A 21,789-nucleotide genomic window follows, 5' to 3' on the forward strand; every position below is an offset into this window, starting at 1 on the left:
AATGCACCACAAGGCATGCAGGATCTTATTTCCTCCACTAGGGATCGAACCTTACCCCAGCACCAGAAATGCAGAGTCTTAACCACTGGACCATCAAGGAAATGCTTCACTTTTGTAATCTTAGCCTAGAAGCTTTCTCCCACTTTTTCATGTCAATTGTCTTCTCATTCTTTATGTCTTAAATATAATCTCTTCTGAGAGGTCTTCCGAAACTACTAGGGGGGCATTCCTTACCCTTTTCTTTTTTCTCTGTTTTAGCTCCCATATCTTTATATACGTTTAAAGATATTTTTTATACTTTCTGTTCAACTTTCACTCTTTACCATAAGCAACATCAAGGGCTGTAGCTTTAATTTTTATTTTTTAGCTTTTTCATACACTATTACATACTCAGTATTTGGCACATAGTTCAGGAAGAGAAGGGGACAACAGAGGATGAGATGGTTGGTTGGCATCACCGACTCAATGGAATAGGTTTGGGTAGACTCCGGCAGTTAGAGATGGACAGGGAGGCCTGATGTTCATGGGGGTCACAAAGAGTCGGACATGACTGAGTGACTGAACTGAACTGAAATATCTGCTGAATGAGTGAAAGGACAAGGTATACATAGGCAAGAATTTTTAATCTTGATAACAATGCTCTCAGTTTTTACATATGCAGGAAAAGAGCAGGGAAATAAAATAGCTCATACCTCATTGGATTGTTGTGAGGCTTGCAAATATTAAGAGGGGAAAGTGCTTAGAACAGTGCCTTGCACATAGAAAATACTACAGAAATGTTGTATTTTTAAGAGTCCTAAAAAAAAGAGTCTCTAAAGAGTTATCAGTTTATATTTAAATATTGTTTTATGATGGATTGAATTATTCTTTTCTTTAAGGTATTTTTAAACATTTATTTTAATCAGAGGGTAATTGCTTAACCGTGTGGTGTTGGTTTCTGCCATACAACAATGTGAATCAGCCATAAATAATACATGTGTTCCCTCCCTATTGATGAATTATTCTTGAATATTGTGTAGTGTGTTCTGAGTCATAGCACATCTGAATTTTAACTCCAGGTTGATCATGAATCTCAGTTTGGACTGTAGCACTATCATGGAAGAGAATGGACTTTGCCATGAAGGTAGGAGCCCAGGTGTTTTCGAGTTTGTCCATGTAGCCAGACACTTGAAGGGCAGGACACTGCTGTCTATACTTCAGGTTCTTGTTTAGGCACTTCCGGGATATCTGCGTCTTCTAAAGGAGTGTAATATATTTTTGATACAATCACTTTTTTAAAAATAGAGCCACATTGATTGGATAGGTGGTTGATAATTCACTTTGATTTAAAAACTTAAAGAATGATTCGTTGTCATCAACTGCAGCATATCTCTGAAATTATTTAATTTCTACCCAATAACTCCTTAGTTCCAGAAAAATTTGTAATTATAAAGAGCTCAGTACAATTTAGCAATGAGAGTTAAAATATTCTTTGGTTTTCTTCTGCTAAATCCGTATGTCTAGATTTATACTTCCTTGAAAAAATCAGTAATACTCTTGTTCCCCTCTGTCCTTGCAGTTTCAAGTACAGTACTCAGATGTCTCATCACATCAGAAAGAAATTACAGGCTTATGAGTCACTCTGTGGTTTGGGTGGGAAGTGCTTAAAATTTGGCCTCTTGATTCTTCAGTTTCAAAATCTTAATCTGAGGAAGTTACCCAGTAAACTTCTAAAAAACAAGTTTCTGTCACCTAACCTGATTGTATTAAAATAGAGATTCATATTCCATTTCACATGTTACTAATATCCAGCAAGCACTCAACTTCAAGAAGATTTGCCACCTTTGTCACTTTTTCCATCACGATGTGAAATAAATGACTTCCACTGTTCCTAGCACAAGCTCTCCTGATCAACAGTGCGATAGGAACCAAACAGCGATCAATCTTCTTTTTCCACTTGAATAAATTACTTCCCCCCTTTTCTTTATTTCCAGTGCCCCATTTCTGACAAATGAATTGTTTCCATGTTAAGGTGTTTTCCAGTTGGCAAGTGGTCAGGTCCTACTAATTCATGCCCAAAAACTTTGGATGATTTTATGTACCTATGTGGGTTTTTAAAAATATGCTAAACAATGTATGGTGGGCTGCAGCTTTTTCAACTGTTTCTCTTTGTAGGTGACATGTAAGTGCTCTATTGTTTACCTCCTCTGTGACCTTGGGCAAGTTATTTAACCTCTCTAAGCCTTGGTTTTCTCACTGGTAGTATGGGAATAATAATGATAACAAAAGAACTGTTATTTTCATATTTACTGGCACAAAGTAAACAATCAGAATTTAGAATTATTATTGTGACTGTGACCCAGAGGATGAAGATTACATCTTTTTTAATCACTGATTTACCCACGTCACAAGGTGCCTGGCACACAGTGCGTGTTCAGTCAACAATATCTGCTGCTGCTGCTAAGTCGCGTCAGTCGTGTCTGACTCTGTGCGACCCCATAGACGGCAGCCCACCAGGCTCACCTGTGCGTGGGATTTTCCAGGCAAGAGTACTGGAGCTGGGTGCCATTGCCTTCTCCGAACAATATCTGATAAATGACTAAAAACACTAGTATCTTTCCCTTCACCTTTGCTGCTTAATGTCTAAAATTCCTTAGAACACCTTTTCACAAGTTAACTGCTCAAAAAAATGTAACAAATAATGCATGTGGAAATGCTTTGCAAAATGTAAATGGCTAAGCAAATGTGATTGATGATGATGATGATGATGATAGGATGATGATGGTGGTGGTGCTGGTGGTGCTGGAATCACCTGCCTGAGAATGGGAGTGTTTGCTGACCTCTCCTGTCTGCTGAAAGTGCCAGATAAAGTTTGCCTCCTGGAACTAAAACTGACTGAAGATTATACATGTAAGTATAAGAATATCTGGAAGAATTAACAATGAGATTTGTGATATGTGACATCCTTTTGCTTTTGAGGAGAGAGTTGACTGTTTTGGCTCTCAAAATATGTGTGTCCTTTCCTGTCACCCTTTATTTGTTTCTTTTATGAAGCTTTGGTTTCAGTTCAAGAGGATGACCTTCCTCAAAGAAGGAGGATCATTCTTTGATCATGGATTTGCAAAGAACTCTGGTTCCTCGTTAGAACTCCCAAGCCAAGTGCATTGTTCTCCCCACATCTCTATTTCTGAAAATGTTTCTAATTAGCTGTATATATTCTTTAAAAAGGATGAGTTTCTGGATATAGAACCTGATTTCAGTACAAACTGCAGATACTATATTGTCTGTGTATGTGGATGTGTGTGGATGTGTATAGGGGATTATGCTTGATTTTGATGAAAGATCACTGCTGTATTTTCCTTACTCTATAGATCATTCTGTTTTGAGAGACAGAGTATTGGCTTGGGAAGGGGGATGCAGAAGGATCTCACATGTAACTGCTAATTTTAGTAGCAATTTACTATCTTCTGTGTGCTAGTCATTGTGCTAAGTAGTTTATATATGTAATATTTAAAAATCTTATATCAACCCTGTGAGAGCGATCATTATCCCCATTTTATAGGTTACAAAATTGAGGCTCAGAGTCTTAGAGGAGGCAGTGAGTTAGTAATTATAGCATTTAGTAATGAGTGCTATCACAGAAGGAAGCCCTGTGTGCTGTGAAAGTGCTGATAAGATCATTTAATGCAGCTTGTGGTAGGGAGGGTTAGTTATCTACAGCAGAAGTGGTTATAGTTGATATTTGGAATTTGGGAGGTGGTCAGTCAGGGAAGCATGGGTTGCATTTCTGTAGAGAGAATAGCATGTGAAAACCCAAGACAGAGTGAGAGCATCGTGAGTTGGAGTTTTTGCACATCAGTATGGCTGAAGTATGGTACATAGGGAAGAGACGGGAGATGAAGCTTGACAGATGAGTAGGAATCGATTCACTCTGGACTCTGTGCTAAGTTAATTACCTGGATTTCGACTAGCAGGAAATGAGGAAGATTTTGCATGTTGGAAATCACTCTGTCATGTTAAAAAAGGATCAGAAAAGAATCAGTCTAGATATGATGGCAATAATCTAAGAAAGAAATATTCAGGCTTGAATTCAGGTGATGTAAGTGTAGATGGAGAAGAGAGTTGATTTTAGAGATTATTTCTAGATAGAACCAATTGGGTCAAGCAGTTGAATCTATTGGACCCAAGAAACACCTTGAGAGGCACAAAAATAGTAAGTTAAGACAGATCTGTAGAGTGATTAACGAGAGTGTCTGATTCCTTACTGATCCTCTAATCATGAGAAGAAATGAAAAAGGAACCAGGCATAATTTTTACTTTAACCATTGAGGTGTATATTTATAGCAATCCAAATTTGTGAAGTATGTCCAAATACTTCGTATTTATATCTGTCATTTTTCAATGAAAGGTGAAACTGAAAAGAAGATGAAAAGTTTCAAAGGAAGCAATGACATCAAATCCATAAAGTCTTAGACTTTATGTAGTGGAAGAGAAAATCAATGAAAAATAAGATGAAATTAGAATATATGCTTTCAGATGTACAACATAAATAATCAACTTTTGCAAAGAATGTGGATGTATTATTTTAATTTCTCATTTGACAAAAACAGAACAAGACAAAAAAGCAAACAAGAACCCCTGAAGCTTAGAGATATTAAATGGTTGATTGAGGTCACACCTAGCTGTAGGTGAGAATTCACTGCATCCTAGAGCTTTCTGCAGGACACTGTGATGACTCCACTTCATGTACCCAGCATGTTTAGGGTCCAAGTCATGAGGAATAAAATAGGAGGCCTCTTTGAAGAAAAGAAATGAGTAAATACTGCCAAAACAGTAAAGAACCTATGAAAATCTTTGGAATATATAAAGTGAAATGATTATTTGGAGTTCTATGAAATGAAAAATGAGGGGAAATTAAATCAGGAAGAAGTGTTCTTTATTATTTACATGTTGTACAAATTTTTTTCTGAAACTTGCTTATTTGTGTGTGGGAGACGTGGGTTTGATCTTTGGGTTGGGAAGATCCCCTGGAGGAGGGCATGACAACCTATCCAGTATTCTTGCCTGGAGAATCCCTGTGGACTGGGGAGCTTGGCAGGCTAAAGTCCATGGGGTTGCAAAGAGTTGGACATGACTGAGCAACTAAGCACAGCACATAAATGATACTAGAATTTTAAGGAATTTATTTAGAGGATATTGATATAATATAGCTGACATTTAAAATTTTAACTCCTTTCAACCCTGTGTTAAGGTGACCATCTTTTTGACACAGAGTTGTGATAAGTTCTAAGAGCATTACAAATTTTATATATATATATATATATATATATATATACACATATATATTCTGTCCTCAACAATCTCAAGAGAAACTAGATGTGCAAACATGAAACTAATTTAGAACCATCCAGAACAGTTTATTACCAGTGATAAATTAATATAATAAAGTTGCAAAATTTTTGAGGCAGACGAGTGCTTTGAGTCGACAGGAAAGGAAGGAAGTGATGTGTCTGGAGTCAGTTAGAAGGCTTCTTAAATGGAATGATTCTTAAGATGGATCTTCAAGAATTAAAGGGATTTAGTTTTTCAAGGAGAAAAGTCTGGGACTAGTGAAGTAAGCAAGTTTCATTTTATGTTTCCTAAAAAAAAAAAAACCAGATATAATCTAATATTTCATCTCTTTACTCTAATATAACTTCATGGAATACTGGAAACAACTTAAATGTCAAACAATAAAATAGGGGAAGTGTCAAAATTTCATGTCCTGTCATATTTAATAAACATCATTAAACTAGTAAAAATAATAAAGGAACAATGCGACATGGTGGGGAAGTCTGGCTTGCAACCAGTTCAACTGTTCTACTACTTACTGGCCCAGTGGTAAAGAACCCACCTGCCAGTGCAGGAAATGCAGGAGACACAGGTTTGATCCCTAGGAATGGAAGATCATCTGGAGGAGGAAATGGCAACACTTCAGTATTCCTGCCTGGGAAATTTCATGGACAGAGGAGCCTGGCAGTCTATAATCCACAGGGTCACAAAAGAGTCAAACATTACTTAGCAACTAAACAACAAGATACACATATACTTCCGTTCAGTTGCTTAGTCATGTACGACTCTTTGCCACCCCATGGAGTGCAGCATGCCAGGCTTCCCTGTCCATCACCAACTCCCAGAGCTTGCTCAAACTCATGTTCATCAAGTCGATGATGCCAGCCAACCATCTTATCCTCTGTCGTCCGTTTCTCCTTCTGCTTTCAATCTTTCCCAGCATCAGGGTCTTTTCCAATGAGTCAGTTCTTCACATCAGGTGGCCAAAGTATTGGAGTTTCAGCTTCAGCATCAGTCCTTCCAATGAATATTCAGGATTGATTTCCTTTAGGATTGACTGGTTGGATCTCCTTGCAGTCCAAGGGACTCTCAAGAGTCTTCTCCAACACCACAATTCAAAAGAATCAACACATATACTATTGGTATGTAAAGAGATACTGTCTTTCTGAAGGGAAATGTGTCAATTCTTACATAAAGCTTTAAAATGAGTATTTCCTGTTTGACTCAGCAATTCCAGTTAAAAACTTATTCTAAGGAAAAAAGATGTGTGTGCATATTTAAAAAGATATTCTTTGCAGTATTGAATAGAATAGTAAAAATAACCCCATATTTCACAAATAGATTATTGGTAAAATGAATTATGGTTCACTTACATAAAGGACAATTATAAAGCTATTAAAATGCTGATGTAGAAATGTATTTCTGATATAGAAAGTAAGGAAAGAAGATTCTAAAACTATATTCAGTATAACTTCATTTTTGTAAGTGTATGTTTATGCAGAGAAAATTTTCTGGAAGGATAATATACCCAAACTGTTATCTATGGTTGTCTCTGAATAGTGGGCCATTAGGTGATTTTTATCTTCTTCATTGTACTTACCCAGATCTTTTACTTTTATAGTAATAAGCATAGATAATTAAAAATTTTAAAGTATGAACGGATCATTACTTAAAATACTTAGAGATATAGAAAAATGATTAAGATTTAAAGAAAAACATGTTATTTATTTTCGTTAAGGTATTGTTATATCTATCCCTGAAATGGATGACTGAATTTTGCTTCTGTGGCTTTTTCTTTCAAAATGTAGCACTTTTCAAGATGTTAGGGACAGGTTGAATAGTGAAGAAGGAGAGAGCAGAGATTAGACTCGTGTTTGCCTGGATGAAAATCATCACTTTTGGGGCTCCCCTTTCTTGTTTTCTTCATTTTCATCACTGTTTTAACTGTTGGCTTCCTTGGCTATTTTCATAAAGAAACACAGTTTAACTCAGTTAGCCTCTGCAAACAGCCACTTTGTGCCCCCTTCTTGCTCTTCCTTTCATTCTTTTTAGCACCCAGCAAATTCAGCACTCACTAGTTACTAGTCACTGGGCATATACAATAGTGAACAAGACATAGTTCTTGGAGTCTACTGTCCACTTGGGAGAGATATTCAAGATAGTCAACAGTCACCCAAATAATGAAATATTTAAGAATTGTGCTAACTACTGTGAAAAAAAAATAAGGTGTTGTGAGAGAGGAAAATGGGGGGTAGAGTAGAGGGAATCAAATTCTACACAAGATCTTCATGGGTAAGTGACATTTAAAGTCAGCCTTGGCTTCCCTGGTGGCTCAGACGGTAAAGCGTCTGCCTACAATGTGGGAGACCTGGGTTCAATTCCTGGGTTGGGAAGATTCCCTGGAGAAGGAAATGGCAATCCACTCCAGCACCCTTGCCTGGAAAATCCCAGGGACGGAGGAGCCTGATAGGCTACAGTCCATGGGGTCGCAAAGAGTCCAACACGACTGAGCGACTTCACGACTTCACTTGAGGTATAAGAAGATGTTAGACAAAATGTGGAAGGAAAACCATGGTAGGTAGAGGGTTAGGGTTAGATTGTAAAGGTTTTCAGGCAAAAAATAGCTTTGTGTGTTAAAAAAAAAACTGGGGCAAAAGTCAGTATGCCTGGCCTTTGTGGTATGACAGGCTGGAAGATAAACAAGGGCCTGGTTAAGGGTTTTGGATTTTATTCTGAGGGCAATGGACAGCCACTGAGAGATTTGCATGAAGCACTTTATAGTTTTTAAAATAACTCTTTGGCTCCTCAGAGGAAAAAGAACTGGAGAGAGGCAAGAAACAGAAAGGTGAATAAGGAGGCTTTGAGAACTGATCAGGAGATGATGGTGCCCAGTGATGACAGTGAAGATAAGGAACAGAAGACAGATGGAGGTGTATTTTAGTAGTAACATTGATAGGACTTAGTGACAGATTGATTAGGAGTAGGGGATAGGGAATAGGAGCTGTTGATTACACTTTGCTGGGGTTACTTGGATGGTGATGAGGAAGAGATAAGGGTTCAGTGTTGGATGTTTTTACTGTGCAGTATCTGTAAGAGAAATTGAATAGATAAGATCTATTACTCAGAAGAATGACCTATCTAGGATGGAGATATGCTTTTAAGAGTCATTGGTACAGACAGTGCTTTAAGACCTTTGGATGGGGGAAATTGTGGAGAGAATATTAAGAGAGGAACAGAGAATCTGAGTCCTAAGGAATTCCAACATTTCAACATCAAGTAGTAGGGCAGGTGGCAGGGATACATCAGGGTGGCAGGAGGAAGACTAAGAGAATGTGGTTGTCAGGGAAACCAATGGGAGATTTTCAAGGAAGGAGGGATTGGCTGAATGTGCTGAAAGGCCTAGTTAAAGGATGACTGGAAAAGGAGGGAGATGGGAGGGAGGATCAAGAGGGAGTGGACGTACGTATACCTATGGCTGATTCATGATGATGTTTGGCAGAAACCAACAGAATTCTGTAAAGCAGTTATCCTTCAACGAAAAAATAAATAAATTTAAAAAAAGAAAGTGCCCGTTGGATTTGGCAACGTGGAGGCTCTAGTGACGGTGGGAAAAGGAGATTCAGTGCAGTGGCACAGGTGGAAGCCAGACTGGAATGAGTAGAAGTAAGACTAAAAAGTGCCGGAGAGATGAGAGAGTGTACACAACTCTTTATCATCTTGGTTCTGAAGCGAGGTCAACAGCTGGAAGGGATTCTCAAGTCAAGGGAGAGTTTTTTGGTTTCCCTTTGACAAGGGAGATTTTAAAATTTATTTGAATGGTTATGGAAATGATTCAGAGGGAGGGAGAAATTAATGATTGTAGGGGAGACAACTGATGAGTGGAGGACACTCGTGGTGGGATTGATGTTTGACATACTGTACGTTGAATGTGTACTGGAGTTACTATGCTAAGTAATCGACATAGTAAGTGACTTATTATTCACAATAGCCCCATGAAGTTGGTATGATTATTCCCGTTTTACAGATGAGGAAACTGGGATTGAGTAGAGAGAGAACCAAACTCTTAGTCCAGAACTGTTTGATTTCAGAGCTCAGACTCTTAGCATTTGGCTCTGCTCTAGAGGTCCACAACCTCCAGGATCTAATGCCTGATGATCTGAGGTGGAGCTGATGTAATCATTACAGAAATAAAGTGCACAATAAATGTAACTCACTTGAATTATCCCAAAACCATCCCCCCACCCCTGGTCCACGGAAATATTGTCTTGCATGAAACCAGTCCTTGGTGCTAAAAAGGTTGGGGACCACTGCTCTTAGAGGACTTCCTCTAACATGGTATTTTAGTCAACTTGCCAGGGCTGTCATAACAAAGCATCACAGACAGGATGGTGTGCATGACAGAAATTAATTTACTTGCCTCCTGGAGGCCAGAAGTCCAAGACCAAGGTGTTGGCAGGTTTGGTTTCTCCTGAGGACTGTCTCCTTGGCTTGTAAATGGCTGTCTTTTCGCTGTGTCCTCATATGGCCCTTTCTCTGTGCACGCACATATCTGGTGTCTCTCCTGGGCTCTCATCTCTTCTTCGTATAAAGACACCAGTCAGCCTGGATGAGAGCCCACATTAAGAGCCTCATTTTAATTTAATTACCTCTTTAAAGGCCTTATTTCCAAGTACAGTGACATTTTCAGATTAGGACTTCAACATGTGAATTCTGGGAGACAAAATTCCATCCAAAGCAGATAGCTTCTGTTTTCATAAAGTGTAAGGAAAAGAGTGGGCCTGGGGGGGTAGTTTTGAAAAGTGTGGAAAGGAATGAAATAGTGATTGAAGAGGGTGGAAGGGGGAGCTTTCTAGAGAAATGTAACCCCAGGGTCAGGTGAGACTAAAGATGATTTGTTTACATCCAACCAACCCAATTATCTAAGACTCTGCAGCAATATTCAGGTACACAGGTGGAATAAAGTATATGAAATCTGAACTGCCAAATGGCTACTGTGATTTCAGCCAAATGGCCATCTTTTGTGTGCACAAGTTGAACGTAAATGAGTTTCACTTACATTCTGAGCACAATTACAAATTGCTGTATGTCAGGGACCTTTCTGGCTGTTCTCAAATAGTAAAAAACATAAAAGTTAAATAATCTATGATTGTTAGGATTTTGTTGCATTCACCAATGAGCAAATTAGCTTGAACATTTTTCCAACTGGTTCTGTTAAAAAAAATTGTCTTTAATGATTAGTCATCATTATTTTTGTTCTTTCTCTCCCCCTTCTTTCTTCCTTTTTTTCCCCATTTTCACTCATCAATTTATTGAATACCTACTAGTTGTCTGGCTCTAGGGGTAAAAAGAGTCCATAATCTAGTGAATCTAGTGTGAGAGACAGGTATATATGCAATAGAACCCCAAGTGAGAGTGCTATTATTAAAGTAATAATTCATTTGTTCATTTAACCTGCAAATATATTGAGTGTCTGTTAAGTGCTAAGCAGTGTGTTAGGCTTGGGATAGAGACATGAATAAGATATAATTTTTACCATCAAGAAATTTACAACCTGGTATAGAAAAATAAACAGGTAAGTAAACAAAAGCAATACAATGGACGCTTGTAAAATGTTAAAAGATCTCAAAGAAGGGAGTGACTGTCTATGCATTCCTTTGCATGTTTGGTTACCCATTGAAAAGAGTCATTGCTGCATTTTAATGAAAGGAACTGTAAAAAGCACATTCATTCACTTCACATTTTTGAATGCTGGCTGTCATTGTGTAGTGAAAGTTTTGTAGTTCCTGAATAACAAGCAAGCTTTGAGTTGGGAGGTCTATAACTTTTCTCCTCATTTAGCTTATTGTCCCAAACCTGCACTATCAACACCTTTTTAAGGTGATAGAATGATTAATGGTATTCCTGAAATGCTCGACAGAAACCTGCTGAATGTTAAGACCTGATAAAAGTCAGAGTAGCAAAGCGTTACTGTGATGGTGGGTGTGGAGAAAGCATCTGCTGGCCTAGCAAATGTCTGATTCTTGAAACTCAGAACTGTGTATTAATGTAGGTGTTCCCTGTAATTTCTTTTAAAAAAGATGATGAAAAGATGATGATCAAAAACACTGAGAAGAAAACAGATTTTTGTAAATTATGTAATTGAAACCTTTCCACTATCATCTATTTTTACTTATCTCAGGAAAAAAAAAAAACTTACAACCAAACATTTATTGGGGTTAATTGAGACAATGGATATAAACTTGTTGCTTTTTTCAGAGGTGATGTGTTATATAAACTCAAGGTGCTATTTGCGATATAGACAATTTTGTGGAAAATTGTTAACCATATTATGGAAATAGTGCAGATAGGAGAAGGAAGAAAAGGCAAATCTGATAAATGGTGTATATGCGATTTAGAATGAATGATTGATCTAACAGCAGCTGAAGATTGCTTTGATGTCATGCAATGAACACGTACAATCTGCATATCGACTTCATTCCAGATGGTGTTCTAGAGCATGTCATAGTGGAAAGAGCCTTGAAAGGGAGTCAGGGTCTATAAGTTCTAGTCTAGCTCAGCTGCTGACAACCAATGTGCCTTGTTTCCCTCACCTTTAACATTACATGGTTATGGGAAAAGAGCTCTAAGATCCTTTTAGTTCTATTTCATCATTCTGTGATTCTACCTCCCATGCCTGTCAAAAGCATTTTGACTTTCTTCAAGTTGCTTAAGCCAGCATTTCAGTTAGAATGCATCCAGGAGCTTCTTTCCATGGGCTGTTGGGAACAGCAAGGCCTTGCTTCTCCAGCACTTGATATGTCTTCTGTTAACTGCTGACAGTGAGCCATACCACCTAAAAGGCTCCTTGGGTAGCCTTAAAGATTGAAAGGACAAATGGACAGTGTTGAGAGCTCTGTGGAAGAGGAGACCTGAGAGACGTTGATCACCATGGCCCCTTGGGATTTGCAAAGAGGAATGACTAGAACTGGGCCATTCACTGCAGCCAGGTCAAAGGTCAGGTCAGGAATATGGACAATGCTGATGACTCCAGGTAGGTCTAGGAGGGTAAATAAGCCTATTTAGTCCCTCCTGAGTCTTGAGAAGATCTGGGCTGCCAAGCTCAGAAAGCTATTAGGAAGTCTCCTGATTCATGAAATACCTTGGAAGAAAAATGTGACATTCCTTTTTTGTAATGTATTACCATCCAATTCACCAAGTTAATCTACTTTAACAGTTCTCACAGTTCAAACATTGCTACACACTTTATGATCACTTATTGAGTTATAAATCTGATTTTGATTGATGGTATTGTGCAGTGGATTCCCTGTGTTTTAGGATTTCTAGTGTTGTTCAAAGACATTTGAGTTTTCTCTAGTTTTAGTTAAATATAATTCTTGGGCTTCCTGGGCAGCTCAGCTGATAAAGAATCCACCTGCAATGCAGGAGACCCCAGTTCAATTCCTGGGAAGTTCCCCTGGAGAAGGGATAGGCTACCCACTCCAGTATTCATGGGCTTCCCTGGTGGCTCAGATGGAAAAGAATCCACCTGCAATATGGGAGACCTTCTTCAGTATGAGAGACCTTCTCTGGTGGCAGAGATATATATCCACTATTATTTTGCTAATAATAGGCTAATGGGGATGATTATAAGATGATTTGGAGTACTGCCTTTTTTAGTTATAAAAAGTAATGGCTAATTTGTGAGTAGAATGTTAAGCCAGATAACTAAAAATAATTTTGTGTGCTGAATACAATTACAAGTAATTAAAGGGCTTTTATAACTGTCTCCATCATAGAATTCCAGTAAAAATGTACATATTTTTCTTAAGATACTGATTAAATTCCTGTGCTGCATGCCTAATACATATTACAAGATGATTCTTCTTCTTCTTCTTTTTTTGCTTTTATCTAGTTGCTTCCAAGATCCGGTACTTACAGGAATATCATAACCGGGTCCTCCACAACATTTATCCTGTACCTTCAGGAACAGATATTGCAAACACCCTGAAATACTTTTCTCAGACCTTGTTAAGGTAAGCTTTAAAATATCCTGTACTTTGAAAGAATTATTAGGTAGTTCTGCTGAATTGATTGGGACTTAAATTTTTATTGAACTGAAAGTTTTAAAGGGCTTTATGTTTTCTAGTGCTCTGCCAGAAGAGTCTGAACTCAAGCTTTCTGGGTGTGTATATAGCAGATGAGATCAGAGGCCTAAGTGAAATAAATGGCTACTGCCTGCTTTCCTCAGTTGAACATCTTTTCAAGAGATTCACATGGTGATGAAAGTTATGTTTGGCACTAATATAGAGTGGAATTAAAAGGAGAACCTATATTGCTTATAATGAAGAACAGAAAACACTAATGGTCTTAAAGAAAATCAGAATTATGAAGCATTTTAAGTTCATTAGCAGTATTTCCCATTTCTCAGAGTATAATTTTTGATGATACAATTATTTCTAATCCATGTAACACTTCAAGTGTTCAATATGCTTTATAATCTACATGAAGGACAGGAACAAAACCATGGCAGCCCTTTTTCTATTGTCTGCTTTGACGATAAGGTAGAGACAGGAGGAACCCATCTGCCTTACAGTTCTTAATAGGGAAACAACAAAACAACAATGGCTAGTCATGTCCACCTCTTTGGGACCCCATGGACTGTACCCTGCCAGGCACCTCTGTCCGTGCAATTGTCTAGGCAAGGATACTGGAGTGGGTTGCCATTCTGTCCTCCAGGGGATCTTCCTGACCCAGGGATAGAACCCAGGTCCTCCCACATTGTGGGCAGATTCTTTACCATCTGAGCCACCAGGGAAGCCAGGGAAGCACTAGGGAAAACAGGCAGGCAAAGGTGAGCCTTTCAGGTAAAGACTTCATTGCCGGGGATATAACATCGAAGAGATGAGAGCACACTTCACTTTCCATTAGATCCTAAGGCTTGGTCTCTTTCATTATTATGATCTTCACACTCCAAATCTGATTTGGGAAATGTGTCTTTCAGCTCTATTAAGAGCAAAAGTTTTGTAGGACATGTATTAGGGAAAGACTACCATCTCAGAAAGGCCATCATGACACTGGACTTCCCAACAGTCTGAGGCAAAGCCTTGGGGGGCTGAGAAGGTTGCGGGAGTTGGGCGGTGGAAATGAACACTGTAGAAAGAAGCCTTACTAGGTCAAGTCAGCTTCTAGTCTTCACTGCCACAATCTCTGTGTTCTTCTTTGAAATGTCTCTTTAAAATCCTTAGTGTCCCTGTTCTGTGTTAAATGGATTCTGTTTATCCGATTTGTAGATTTCTTACTTGCATAGTAAGTTTAGGACCTTGTTACAGAACATTTCTCTTCCAATGGCAGTGGACTAATTAGCTCAGTTTTCACAGTAATAATCAGATAAGGTTGTGCACCAAAGCATCCGATTCTGGTCTCTTAAATTCTCCTTTTGTCTTTGAGGTCAGGGTTCTCAATGGGAAACACTTTCCTTTATCACAAATTATGAAAGCTGTCTAAGTGAGAGACACTTTTCAGTAGGAAGCAAATTCTGAATTCCATTTGCAAAGAAACTGTGACATCCTAGTTGGCACTTCAAAGCTTGCTGCTTAGGTCTTAGTCATGGTGCCAAAAAATTAAGAAATTTAGCATATTGAAGTCATTTTGCAAGACATGAGGATTCCATTTTCTTGAGTAAGGGATGATTAGAATATGATCATGGATGGTAACATTTTAATGGTGAAACTGGTATTAAAACAGTTTTTTCAAGTGGCTATTGAAAAAGATTTGATAAAACTGAGTCCCTCAAAGGGAGATAACATCAACAATCACTACAAATGGTAGTACTTATCCATTAGCTCTTATTATTATAGCTGTATTTATATAGCTATTATTATCACAGCAATATTATAATACACAATAGTAATTATATGTTAAATACTGTTCTAAGCACTTTACATCTCATTTAACCCCTCATAATAATTCTATGAAAGAAGGATACTATTATAGCCATTCTACATATAATGACATAGTGGTTAAATAAATTGCCCCAAGTTACATATCTGGTGAACACTGGAACCAGGATTTGACCCTGGGACCCCTCAGCCACAGTATACGCTTTGAACAGTTAGGCTATGCTTCTTCTCCTTATTATTGCTAGCTATCATATTCCGGTGATACTTGTTTAGTAAAAACTTGGTTTGGCCTTTGGGAATGCTGGCATCCATTCAGTTCAGTTCAGTTCAGTCGCTCAGTTGTGTCCAACTGTGTGACCCCATGAACCGCAGCACCCCAGGCCTCCCTGTCCATCACTAACTCCTGGAGTCCACCCAAACTCATGTCCATTGAGTTGGTGATGCTATCCAGCCATCTCATCCTCTGTCATCCCCTTCTCCTCTTGCCCTCAATGTCTCCCAGCATGAGGGTCTTTTCAAATGAGTCAACTCTTCTCATCAGATGGGCAAAGTATTGGAGTTTCAGCTTCAACATCAGTCCCTCCAATGAACACCCAGGACTGATCTCCTTTAGGATGGACTGGTTGGATCTCCTTGCAGTCCAAGGGACTCTCAAGAGTCTTCTCCAACACCACAGTTCAAAAGCATCAATTCTTCGGCGCTCAGCCTTCTTCACAGTCCAACTCTCACATCCATACATGACCACAGGAAAAACCATAGCCTTGACTAGACAGACCTTAGTCAGCAAAGTAATGTCTCTGCTTTTTAATATGCTGTCTAGGTTGGCCATAACTTTCCTTCCAAGGAATAAGCGTCTTTCAATTTCATGGCTGCAGTCACCATCTGCAGTGATTGTGGAGCCCAGAAAAATAAAAGTCAGCCACTCTGTCCACTGTTTCCCCATCTATTTGCCATGAAGTGATGGGACCGGATGCCATGATCTTCATTTTCTGAATGTTGAGCTTTAAGCCAACTTTTTCACTCCCTTCTTTCACTTTCATCAAGAGGCTCTTTAGTTCCTCTTCACTTTCTGCCATAAGGGTGGTGTCATCTGCATATCCGAGGTTATTGATATTTCTTCTGGCAATCTTGATTCCAGCTTGTGCTTCCTCCAGCCCAGCGTTTCTCATGATGTACTTTGCATAGAAGTTAAATAAGCAGGGTGACAATATACAGCCTTGACCTACTCCTTTTCCTGTTTGGAACCAGTCTGTTGTTCCATGTCCAGTTCTAACTGTTGCTTCCTGACCTGCATATAGGTTTCTCAAGAGGCAGGTCAGGTGGTCTGGTATTCCCATCTCTCAGAATTTTCCACAGTTTATTGTGATCCACACAGTCAAAGGCTTTGCCATAGTCAATAAAGCAGAAATAGATGTTTTTCTGGAACTCTGTTGCTTTTTTGATAATCCAGCGAATGTTGGCAATTAGATCTCTGATTCCTCTGCCTTTTCTAAAACCAGCTTGAACATCTGGAAGTTCACGGTTCACATATTGCTGAAGCCTGGCTTGGAGAATTTTGAGTATTACTTTACTCACACTTTACATGTGAGATGAGTGCAGTTGTGCGGTAGTTTGAGCATTATTTGGCATTGTCTTTCTTTGGGATTGGAATGAAAACTGCCCTTTCCAGTCCTGTGGCCACTGCTGAGTTTTCCAAATTTGCTGGCATATTGAGTGCAGCACTTTCACAGCATCATCTTTGAGGATTTGAAATAGCTCAACTGGAATTCCGTCGTCTCCACTAGCTTTGTTTGTAGTGATGCTTCCTAAGGTCCACTCGACTTCACATTCCAGGATGTCTGGCTCTAGGTGAGTGATCACACCATGGTGATTATCTTGGTCGTGAAGATCTTTTTTGTTAGTTCTTCTGTGTATTCTTGCCACCTCTTCTTAATATCTTCTGCTGCTTCTGGCATCCATTATAAAGTCATAAAATATAGTTTGGGCTGTCTTTGAGATCTAGGAAAGAAAGGATGTGCTTAGTGGAAGGATTTACCATCCTTTTGGAAGTTATGTGCCGTACCTGAGGTGATATGGATAGTGTTTCAGTTGCCAGAGATTTTAGCTCTGTCTCCCACTCAGAAATTTGTTGTGGCTAGTAGATCAGAGTTGACAGCTTCTGGGACACACACACAGCCAGTGGGAAGAAGAGGGTAGATACTGAGGGATGTAACATGTTACTGGTTGGGCTTTAATACTTACAGGTTCAACTTGTGGGCTGAACCCAAGGCATTTTCTGTCTTCTCTTTGCCTATCTCAGTCAGTCAGTTAGTTCAGTCTCTCAGTTGTGTCTTGCTTAGTGGTGTCGGACTCTTTGCGACCCCATGGACTGTAGCACAGCAGGTTTCCCTGTCCATCACCAACTCCCGGAGCTTGTTCAAACTCATATCCATTGAGTCAGTGATGCCATCCAACCATCTCATTCTCTGTCGTCCCCTTCTCCTCCTGCACTCAGTCTTTCCCAGCATCAGAGTCTTTCCAAGGAGTCAGTTCTTTGCATCAGGTGGCCGAAATATTGGGGTTTCAGTTTCAACATCAGCCCTTCCAATGAATATTCAGGACTGATCTCCTTTAGGATGGACTGGTTGGATCTCCTTGCTTTCCAAGGGACTCTCAAGAGTCTTCTCCAACAACACCACAGTTCAAAAGCATCAATTCTTCAGCGCTGAGCCTTCTTCATGGTCAAACTCTCACATCCATACATTACTACTGGAAAAAATGTAGCTTTGACTAGATGAACTTTTGTCAGCAAAGTATTGTCTCTGTTTTTTAATGTGCTGTCTAGGTTGTTCATAGGTTTTCTTCCAAGGAGCAAGCATCTTTTAATTTCATGGGTGCAGGCACCTTCTGCAGTGATTTTCGAGCCCCCCAAAATAAAGTCTGTCACTGCTTCCCTTGTTTCCCCACCTATTAGCCATGAAGTGATGGGACCAAATGCATGATCTTAGTTTTTTGAATGTTGAGTTTTAAGCCAGCTTTTTCATTCTCGTCTTTCAGCTTAATCAAAAGGCTCTTTAGTTTCTCTTTGCTTTCTGCCATAAGGGTGGTGCCATCTGCATTTCTGAGGTTGTTGATATTTCTCCCGGCAATCTTGATTCCAGCTTGTGCTTCATCCAGTTTGGCATTTCTCTGGTGTACTCTGGCATGGTGTACTCTGCATATAAGTTAAATAAGCAGGGTGACAATATACAGCCTTCACGTACTTTCCCAATTTGGAACCAGTCCGTTGTTCCATGTCTGGTTCTGTTTCTTCTTGACCTGCATACTTCGTCACCTGCATACAACCTCAGTTTTAAAAAAATTTTCATGTCTTTTGTTTATTTCCCAATATTTCCAGTAATACAGAATTTACAACTGTTATTCTGTGTACTAGACCAAATTATGATCATTTTCACTGTTGGTTTATACGTCCATAATAATCATACATATTATCATATGTAACAATCATAAAATTCTTTATTTTACTAATACTATTAGAAAGTTCAAGACAAATTAGACAGTCTAAGTATTTGGATCCAAGATTTTTTGACAGTAATGTTCTCTACTTACAAAGAAGGTTATTTCCTTTGCATTTTATATATTTAATACATATATTCAGAAGTATTTAATATTTCTTGCTTTTAGAATTCAGATTCTTTATAAGAAACAAGAAAACATTAATGGTGAATTCTCGCAGTAACCTCTATTTGGGTTTTCTCAATGAAGTTAAAATATGCAACCTGAAGTTCCAGCAGCATCAGAATTGCATTTTTAGAGTAATAGTCCTTTGATATTCATGCATGCACATAACTCTCTGTGATTTCAGTAGAGTTTTGTATATATTTTCAAAGGCAGAGATTAGGCTAGATGTTTAACTTCAATTAATTTAATCCATAGGAAAGGAGAGATTATATGAGGAGAAATGTGCAGACCCTAATTGACTATATCAGCAGTTGAACAGTCCACATAGGTACACTTAGTTCATAACTGAACTCATAGTAGAGTTCACGGAGGTTCCCCAAACTGTAGGGGAGTGGAAGGCAGTTTCTCTATATTACCCAGCTTGCTAGCCCTTGAGCCTGGAGCAATGTTCCATTCTTAGAAGGGAATCAGTTTTTGTTGAATTGAATTGACTTTAATCCAAGTTTCATCCATCCTAGAAACTCTTCTAGAGCATTTACTTAATCTAGCAGTGACCAGGGGTCCTGGGTAAGATTTTGTGTGAGTGATGAGTTGTCCTCATTTTAATTCAGTAAGGGTCTACGTGTTGAAATGGACACACAGTTTATACACAACTTCAGAGTTTAGTTTTCTTGTTTGCTTTTAGCCTTAGAAGTGGCTGAATTTCATCTAGTTTAATGCTCCTCATCACTACATAGGAATCTGCCCATTTTATATTAGAAGTCCTCTGGGACCATATTTTAAACATCTAAGTTCTTCTGTAGGGATCTTGCCTTTTGACTGGTAGAGCATTTAAAAGCTTCCTTCTCATCTTCCTATTTCAAATATTCTTATAGAATTCCTTCCCCTACATCATTCTGGTGTCATTCAAACTGCTAGCGCACACATCTTTAAAAAAAAATCATTATGTTTGGGGCAATCTACTTGCTGTCATCTTTTTAGAAAATCTTTAAAAGGGATTCTAGTTTCAGTTCAATAATCATAACTGAATTCTAATAACTAATGATTTAGGAACAACATGCTACTGCTGCTGCTGCTAAGTTGCTTCAGTCATGTCCGACTCTGTGTGACCCCATAGATGGCAGCCCACCAGGCTCTGCTGTCCCTGGGATTCTCCAGGCAAGAACACTGGAGTGGGTTGCCATTTCCTTCTCCAATGCATGAAAGTGAAAAGTGAAAGTGAAGTCGCTCAGTCGTGTCCAACTCTCAGAGACCCCATGGACTGCAGCCTACCAGGCTCCTCCGTCCATGGGATTTTCCAGGCAAGAGTACTGGAGTGGGTTGCCATTGCCTTCTCCAAGGAACAACATATAGACCTTCAAATGAATGATTTATAATCCACAGAGTAGCTTTAGAGCATACATAGCATGATCCAGTAAATTTTGTGGCGTGAGTAGATCTAATTCAAATATAAAAATTCATAGTCTTATAGAAAGTTTGGGCCTCCCTGATTGCTCAGTTGGTAAAGAATCACCTGCAATGCAGGAGACCCCAGTTCAATTCTTGGCTTGTGAAGATCTGCTGGAAAAGAGATAGGCTACCCATTCCAGTATTCTTGGGCATAGAAAGTTTATTTATTTATTTATTGTGCTATAAATACCTCAGGGCAACTTCACATCTTTCCCCGAAGTACAGAGTTCTTCTCTTGGTTTCTCTTATGTTGGAAGTATATGCTTGATAATGAGGATCTCAAGAGTGAAGAGGAAAGGTGAAAAGTTGTCTGCTGGGTCAAACTCTTCTGAGCAGGGCATTCTTAATTCTTAATATTCTTTTGGTTGGGTGTACAGACCTCTGGGAAAGAATCTCAGATGGGGAAGATGGTTTTATCATTCCCAAGTTAGACAGTTTGGTTGGGGAAATAAGTTTTTTTGTTTTTTTCTTTTCTGAGTAAACTTCACAAAATATCATGAAATCACAATGCATTGTACATTTATTCATAAGCCCTTCTTAAGTTTTTCCACAAATGAAAACATTTCCTTACATTGAGACATGAATGGTAATTTAAATCTGGTTTCATGGATAACTCATCTTCAGCCATTTTTTTCCTCAACCTCACCTACTTATTAAATTTAAAGGCAGTGAGAGGGAAATTTACTGTTTCAGTGCTGACCTTTTCCCTCCCTGCATATTATGAAGTTAGCGCTGCTCTCATTTGGGAACCATGCATAGACAGGAAGGGAAAAATATCAAGGTAGAACCTCCAAAGTTGATGTGACTAGTGTTTGTTAAATTATATCAAACTTTGGAAAAATACTACTGTACATTTGAAAAAAATAATGTGTTATATTTCCCCCACCAAGGAAAAGTTTGATGAGAACAAGGTACTTAATTTCAAGAAAAGCATTAATGTATGCAGTACAACTAATTTTATTCTCTAAGGCAAAATACTATTTTTTATGCCACTTCTGTAAGAGCCACATCTTGTAATTTTGGAAGGATGCTAGTAGTAGGCTGATTTAGGGTTGAAGTTTGGTAAATAATATTTCTGACTTATTTCCATTGTGATTTTAAGGAAATTTTCAGTGGGAAAAATCCTATAGGGTTAAAACAGATTTTTGATGAGTGGGTTTATCAAGAATTTAACATTTAAAGGTGGTACTTTTAGGAATAATTGAGTTTTATGATGAAAATATAAAATCTAATGGAAAATCTGATGGTATTTATGGTAGATGTAGGCAGACAGGGGTAACTGGAATGTTGATATTATCCCATTGTAAAGTGTAAGACTACAGAGTTAAATACATCACACACAAAAAAGGTGTATTAAATCCCTTTAAAAATTAAAAAAAAATTACTCTAAATCTTAAGCTACTTATTGCTAAGAAGTATAACATAACTATTCTGAAATTATTTTTATTATTATTAATTGTTTTTCCCCTGGACATTGGGTAACAGAAGACAA

The 21,789-nt window shown here is 38.5% G+C and overlaps 1 protein-coding gene across 1 annotated transcript in view; it reads left to right on the forward strand.

The window, feature by feature from the left end:
• UNC79 (unc-79 homolog (C. elegans)) overlaps window positions 1-21,789 on the forward strand; it is a 275,479-nt gene that overhangs the window by 36,627 nt on the left and 217,063 nt on the right. The window contains exon 2 of the mRNA XM_018066543.1: window positions 13,202-13,322. Coding sequence (XP_017922032.1) covers window positions 13,202-13,322 — 121 coding nt within the window. The remainder of the gene's footprint in view (window positions 1-13,201; window positions 13,323-21,789) is intronic.

The sequence above is a fragment of the Capra hircus genome, chromosome 21 (genome assembly GCF_001704415.2).
Source record: "Capra hircus breed San Clemente chromosome 21, ASM170441v1, whole genome shotgun sequence".
NCBI classification, from domain to species: domain Eukaryota; kingdom Metazoa; phylum Chordata; class Mammalia; order Artiodactyla; family Bovidae; genus Capra; species Capra hircus.